Genomic DNA, 6,992 nt, shown 5'->3' with positions numbered 1-6,992 from the left:
TAATTGGCAGCAATGCTAAGCTCTGTCTTTCATGTGTACCTTAACTAACCTGACACTGTTTGCTTTTTATTTTCCTCTTTTTCCCCTCTCTATCTCCAGAACCCCTCTTCCTCTTACTCCTGAGCTGTCTACCCTAATTCCAGTGATTTTCTTATCCACCCTCCTGCTTCCCTGGATTTCATCCTTTCCCCCTCCCCTACCCCGTCGCTGCAGAGGTCGAGCAGGAACAGTGGAGTGTGTCACTGCATGTAGCCGTGGAACTGAGAGCGGTACACAATTAGTAATACACAGAAACCTGGGAATCAAGGGTGAGGAGACACAGAGCCATGGAGAGGGGGAAAGAGAGCAAGCATCGAGGCGGAGGGGAGATGAGAAACATGCCACGCCGCCATGCACCCCTCCTCACTCCCTTGCAACGCACACACACAAAAACACACAAAAACCCTCCCTTCTCTGCAGCTATACAACAGGAGCAATGCAACACACAAATGCACACGGACAGGTAGTGGAGGCACACGACGTAACATTACGCCCCAAAACAAAGCCAGGCGCGAGTGAACAAGAAAACAACAGAACTCTAGAAAGACATAGAACAGAGTACCTTGCTCTGCCTTCAGGTGTGCGAGGCCTTGAAGAGAAAAACCAGAGAGGGACAGAGAGAGGATTTAAGAAAACAGCACACCAATACCACAGTTGTATTGTCAGTATGCATGCTTTGTGTGAGGACAAAACATGGCTTGCACACTAAAAGCAAAGCTTTCCCAGATGCATATAAAAGCTTTCTGTTGGAGCAGACAAATGACTAATAAAGAGAGTGTGAATATAAAGTTGCTTTGCAGGTTGTTCAATCAATAAACATACATTTTAAGTTATACAACAGGGTTACTGGTACATTTTTGAAACTCTATGGGTTAGTATCCTTTAAAAGTAAAAAGCACTGTTGGTCAAATTATATCAAAAGTAGTAAAAGCCCTTCTTAAAACTCACCTGGTGTTTCTGGACTGCTGTGGAGTTTTCACAGAAGAGAAAAAAGCAAAGAGAAGTCCAGAATTAGCAACACACTTTAGCTTGTTTGCATGTGGAGCTAGCATGCAAAACAGAACACACTGCTTGGCTCTTTTTTCATGTAGAGGGGCAGAGAGCTGCCCCTTTACATGCCTGATCAAAATAACAGTACTAATCCCTGTGGAGAGAAACACTTAAATTTGAATCTGTCCAGTCTTTTCTTGGAATCAGATCGACATTACACCATTTTGAAAAACAACTCTGTCACATTTCGAATATCGTCACAGTAGCATAATATTCTGCATCTTTGATCACACAGGCCGCCTCACACACATTAAAGAAGCATAAATCAATGAGGATTTATGGTGCTGTGAGGTTTGTGGATTTTTTTTGGATGCTCCTTGTCAGACCCATGTCAGAATCCTCCACCTTACACTTTTGCCCTTTTAACCCACCACCCAACCTTTTACTCACGCTGATCCAAATCAATACACCCCTTGTGGTTTCTCAGGAGAATGCTCATGCAGGGAACTTATAGTGTGGTGTGGCAAAAAGAAACAATAAATAAGTCCGACATTAAGCTCTTGCAGGACAAAAAAAAAAAACCTCACCAGGATCTCATCCGTGGACGACACCTTCAGGGTGTCAAACATGTCACTGATTTGGGGCGCATGGAAGATCACTCCTTAGATCCAGCCTCAGAGAATCAGAGGGTGTGTTGGGCTTTTATGCAGCATCCTATGTACCTCTTCTGTATCAAACTTGCTGCTTGTAGGCGTGAATTAATATTGAGAGATTCCTGTAATCAAAGCCCCTCCAGAGCATCAAGGACTGACGAGAGGAAATTAAACAAATCTTAATTAAGACGGACCACATTAGACATTTCAAGTGTCGGCTCTAATACAAAATATCTGATGTGAATTTGACTCAGTGCTGTGCCTTGATCTCTGCTCAGGCTGCACATAAGCCTGGCCTGTTTCCCACCACTGGATATAGCTGAGGATTTTCCTGCTTTATTTTCCTCTTTGGCAGCATTAAGTCCTTGTATAATTTAACAAACTCAGCTGAGGACGTTCATATCATTGAGAGGAAGCACAGAGGGAGTAAAATGTGTAGAAGGAGCCGGGAAGGCAAGGTGAATTTCTTTTTTCCTCCTTGAGGGAGCCAAAATGGCTGCTACTTCTCCTCCCGCACCAGAAGGGTGACATTGGGAGAGGAAAAGGAAGGACGAGGGGGACGAGGGAGGAGGGGAGATAGTGGCCATCTGATGGACAGCGTCACAGCTCCACCTCTCAAGAACTGGGGGGACTTAAAGACCCTTGACCGAGCGGGCACATGTGTTTGCATATACTTGGTGTGCGTGTTAACCGCTCAGTTCCCCGTGTAGATAAAACCCTTTCTCTTGATGCTACAGCGCCCAGAAAAAGCCAATGTGCTGTGGAGGACATGTGGTCCGAGCGTAATCCTCTGCTCTATTTTACCAGCAGCTTCACCACTCAAATCCAAACATAATTTTCAGCTCGGGCACTAGACACAAATGCCCTCTGCACTGGAATCAGCCACGTCCTCCGCACCATTTTTTTTCTTTTTTTCCCCATGACCTACTTTTTATAGTAAGATTATTGTAACTGTCATTTTTTCCATGTCTGTTTATTAATCCCCAAAGCTAAGCCTGAAGGCACCATTTTAGCACTTGCTTAACAGTTTGCTTGCCCAAGCCTTCAATTACTAGCCTTCCATCAAACCAGTGAGTATATTTTATCAGTGAAAGGGACTTTAAACTGTTAAATTTAAAGGAGGGGTGTGTGAATGCAAAAGGGAAACTGTTATACATATTCATTTACCAATCCAGTGTGGCTCCTAATGACCTTGACCTTATGCATATCACATCCTAACTGCAAAACCCTGAGGTACTCAAGAGACTTCATAATGTCACCCCTATTAATTTAATTGAACTGAATAAGGGACAATATCCAGATCATTAGCATAAAAGATACTGATTTTTGCAGAGCTAAGATATGAGCAGAATCATGTTGACTTTAAAGATGATTCAACATAAGAAAGTAAGAGTTATAAACGGAGACAAGACAGCAGAACAGCCTGCCAAAGTTGACTCGTGTGAAGAGCGAGTGGTAAGAGGTGTCTAATTTCAGCTCCATGCCCTGACACAGTTAGTCAGTGATACATCCTGATCCACATGGAGGACTGAACATGTGTTTTATGGCCAACTGTTTATGGTGCTAAGCTGCTAGCCGAGCTGGATGGTTGTGGAAAAGCTGCAGGAGTTTAAAGAGAGAGAGATTGAGAGAGGACAGCCTCATGATTATCACTGTGCTGAAGCGATGATGCTTCAGCAGAAAGCTAACCCAGCTGTCCCGTGATGCGAAAAATGCACACCGAAAAAAGGGCAAACAGTGTGGGAATATAAATGTAGGGTTTTTTTGCACTGGAAAGGCTCTGCCCTTCTTCCCTTTTCCATTTTTTTAAATCTCCCAACACACATGTAATTCTGCCCACTTCTCATATTTCGCTTCTAGGCCAGTGGGCTAGCAGGCTACCATTAGGAATACGGCTGGCAAAATGCTTCCGAGGCCCAGTCCACTCAGTCAGTCAGCCATCTGCCCATGTTACGAGCAGCTCCGGGCCTTGTTGCTCTGTGTGTCCATGTGTGTGTTTTGTGTGCACGCCTGTTAAATGCAAATGCGTCTGGGTGCGCGGATGCCAGGCTCGGCCTGCGCAGCCTGATAATGTTACGTATAAATATTCACAGGTTTGACAGATTGCTTTCATTGCTCGTTAATGTAGAGCATAATCAACAGTATGCAGATAAAGACAGGTGTGCTGAGCAGTTGTTCACATCTTACTGCAACCAAATGGCAAAGTTTGAGAGCTCTGGAGCATTAGCTGCTTCAGGGTAGCTTAAACAAAAAGTATTATGCCACTTGTAGATATGTGGATGTAATATAAAAATGTCTGTGGTAGTTTGTCTTTGGACAGTTTAAATAGACGGTGGTGTTTGTGCAGGCATTTTCCAGGCAAATTAGCCATCTCTGTTCTCATTATCCTCCTAATTATGGCTCCCTGTCTCTGTGGCATAATCAACAATCAGCCACATCACTTAATGGGAAGGCAGGAAAGAGCCAGTCACATCAGCTGGGAGCAACCCTTCATGCCTCGCTCTTTTATTGCTTGGAAACAAAAGGAAGATGGAGAAAAGGTGTGCGACAACACGTGTGTGTCTGTGTGAGGACGACGAGACAGAGTGGAAGTAAGCGAGGGTTGGTTCTTGTCCTACAGCTGACCTCCTGGGACAAATTGGGGTACAAGGGCCCTGTGGTGGATGCACTCATCACACTTGCTCTGCCCCGAGGCTAAGCTATGACCATGTCTTTCTCGGTGAAAGCTGTCTGGATGACTCACAAACACACTCTTTAAGTCTTGGTTGTTTCAACACGAAGATGTCACCGCTCCCCTATCAGCTCAGGATGCTCTCAGACAAATGGATCACCTCCTCCTTCTCCACCTCCTCCTCCTGCTTTGACTGTTCGACAGAGGCAATGAGCAAATGGGATGAAGCGAAAAGAGGGCAAGTCCAGTCCGTCCGCTTGACTGCTCTGCAACCAGCACATCGCGTGCTATCCACAGCAATGCCACAGGCTAGTGCTTGGGATTTAAGCTCCAAACAGCTTCGTTTGAGCAGCAAATGATAGGACATGTTATGAAACCAACACGGCAAAACCGCTGTGCAAAGAATCTGTAATTGCTTATTCAAAATGCATGCTTTTATGGTGACAAACTATAACGTCTTAACTGTATTGGACGTGGTTTAAAATAGCCTGCAAACAGAGCTATAGCATTCAGCGTGCGTGAGCATTCCCCTGGTTTTCAGTGAAATAAAGTCATCCCTAAACCATGTCAGCTTGATTTTGACAGGCAGGAAGTGGGTCAGCGGTGGAGGAAATTTGACATGGGTCTATTCACACATAGCTATCTTTCACAGTCCATACACATGAAGAAAAGAGAAAGATTATTGTGAAATTGTGTATTCTAAGGATTATTAAATTTCTTCTGAGACATGGAAGATGTAGCATCATAAGGAGAAGGAAATATAGTTATTCTTGGCATCATCTGGCATTAATCTCAAGGCCACAAGAAATGGTATCCATTGAAACATGTAGATTTTAACATATAATGGCTTGAGCAGCTGTACAAAAGTATGAGTAGTTCAGCTTACAAGGAAAAATATTTTTCTGGTATTTTGTAGAGAGGGAAAGAAGGACCACAGGCAATTTTTAAAAAGTGACTCCTGCATTATATCACTGTCACAGGGCCGTCTGATAGCATACATAAGTATTAGCTGGAAAAACCTTAGTATGTATGCCTACACTTTTAAAGGTGTGGAGATAGAATAGGAATAGAATATTGTCAAAGTGATGCATCTCATTACTTCCCCCCCCCCCGAAAAAAAGATGACCTTGGCACAGAAGCAGAGGAAAAATAGATGAAGTTGTTTCTCATCCAAACACAGTGTATACCTTCAGGTCCCTGCACCAGCTTGCAGGAGCTGAATACATTTAACGGAGAGAAGAGAACTGAGTGTTGTAATTTTAGTCATATCAGCTAATGCTGTATCCACCGCTTCCTCATCAAAAGTAATAACTGTGAAGGAAGAGAAACGCTGAGCACATCACCTCCAATTTAACTCCCACATGAAATATGGAGACTTTCTAAAAGGAGAAACAACATGGAAGAAATATAATGATTCTAAGACTTTTAAGCTACAAACCATTAGATCACTTTAACATGAAATGCAATGTAAAAATGAAACTATGAGGAGCTATATCAAGATTTAAAGTGCACCAGGAGGCAACAGAACACCAGCTGTAAAGGTGTATATTAAAGGAAAACTTGTAGTTTTTAAGAAAGATTTTAATCAATATTCTGTGCTTGACCCAGAAAGCTCTGGGGTAGCCCTCTTACCTTCAGTGCAGTATCGACCTACATATCCAGTTTTGGAGCAGTCACAGTAGGTTTCTCCATCTGCCAGCGAGCAGATCCCACCGTTCTCACAGGGGTTGTCCGTGCATAGGCCCATCATTTCCAAGCGTACTTTCTGACTATTGATGAGCGTGGGTAGCTTACTTCCATAACTGAGGTCTGTGATAATTCCTTTGAAAGGCCGCAGCTCACGAGCAGAGGGCAGGGTGATGGCCGATGGGCGGATATCCCCAGGGAGTCCTCCAAGGAAGAGGTCACTGACTATCTTCATGAACTGCCTCTGGGGCCGCACCTCCTCTGTCTTGGTCTGACCGTCCACAGCCAAGCCAGTCCGCAAATTGTGCCTGTTGATGGCGGCAAAGTGCCAGCGGCTGTCGTTGACCATCTTGCTGGAGGTGATGGCGGTCTCTGCGCAGTCGATGCTGATACGAAGCTGCAGTTTACCCTCAGATACAGTCAGGAGAAGAAAGTCACAATATCCGCCATCGTCGAAGTAGAGCAGCAGGCCTTCTGATTCTGAAGTCTTGAACTGAAATGTCAGTCACTTCTGGAGCTGGCGTCCCAGCGCAGGTAGCGAGCCCACTGACCTTCAGAGCCAGTAAACTCCAGGCCTGCGCTCAGGCCCAGCATGGTACTTAGCAGCAAGAGGACATGCCCAGGTATGCTATTGGGATTCATTGTAGAGAATAAGAGGATGTACCAGATGAGGATAAGAACGGGGGAGAGATCCTCAAAGTGATAACATCTGATTATGCCTGGATTTATCTGCTGAATGTTATATTCCACATGTATAATTTCAGAGTCAAGCAGAGAGTGCAATATCCTTTTTTTATTTGTGAGCCAGATCTAATGTTGATAATGGATGAAATCGAATCTTCTCAGCCAAGGCTATGAAGAGATACACAGAAAAATATCCAATTTCCACACAAAGTGGACAGGTGAAAGAGCCGAGATGAAGGTGCTCCTTTGTTGTGTTCTGTCAGTGATTC

General features: G+C 44.3%; 1 protein-coding gene across 1 annotated transcript; it reads right to left on the bottom strand.

The window, feature by feature from the left end:
• Nucleotides 1-239: 239 nt before the first annotated feature.
• LOC117824594 (neurexin-3b-like) lies at nt 240-6,681 on the bottom strand. Its single transcript, XM_034700128.1, is given in 4 exon segments — nt 240-295; nt 602-628; nt 5,986-6,543; nt 6,546-6,681. Coding segments are annotated over 4 exon segments (777 nt in total).
• Nucleotides 6,682-6,992: the final 311 nt, after the last annotated feature.

The sequence above is a fragment of the Notolabrus celidotus genome, chromosome 13, assembly GCF_009762535.1.
Source record: "Notolabrus celidotus isolate fNotCel1 chromosome 13, fNotCel1.pri, whole genome shotgun sequence".
Taxonomy (NCBI): domain Eukaryota; kingdom Metazoa; phylum Chordata; class Actinopteri; order Labriformes; family Labridae; genus Notolabrus; species Notolabrus celidotus.
This window is presented reverse-complemented; position numbering and strand designations above follow the sequence as displayed.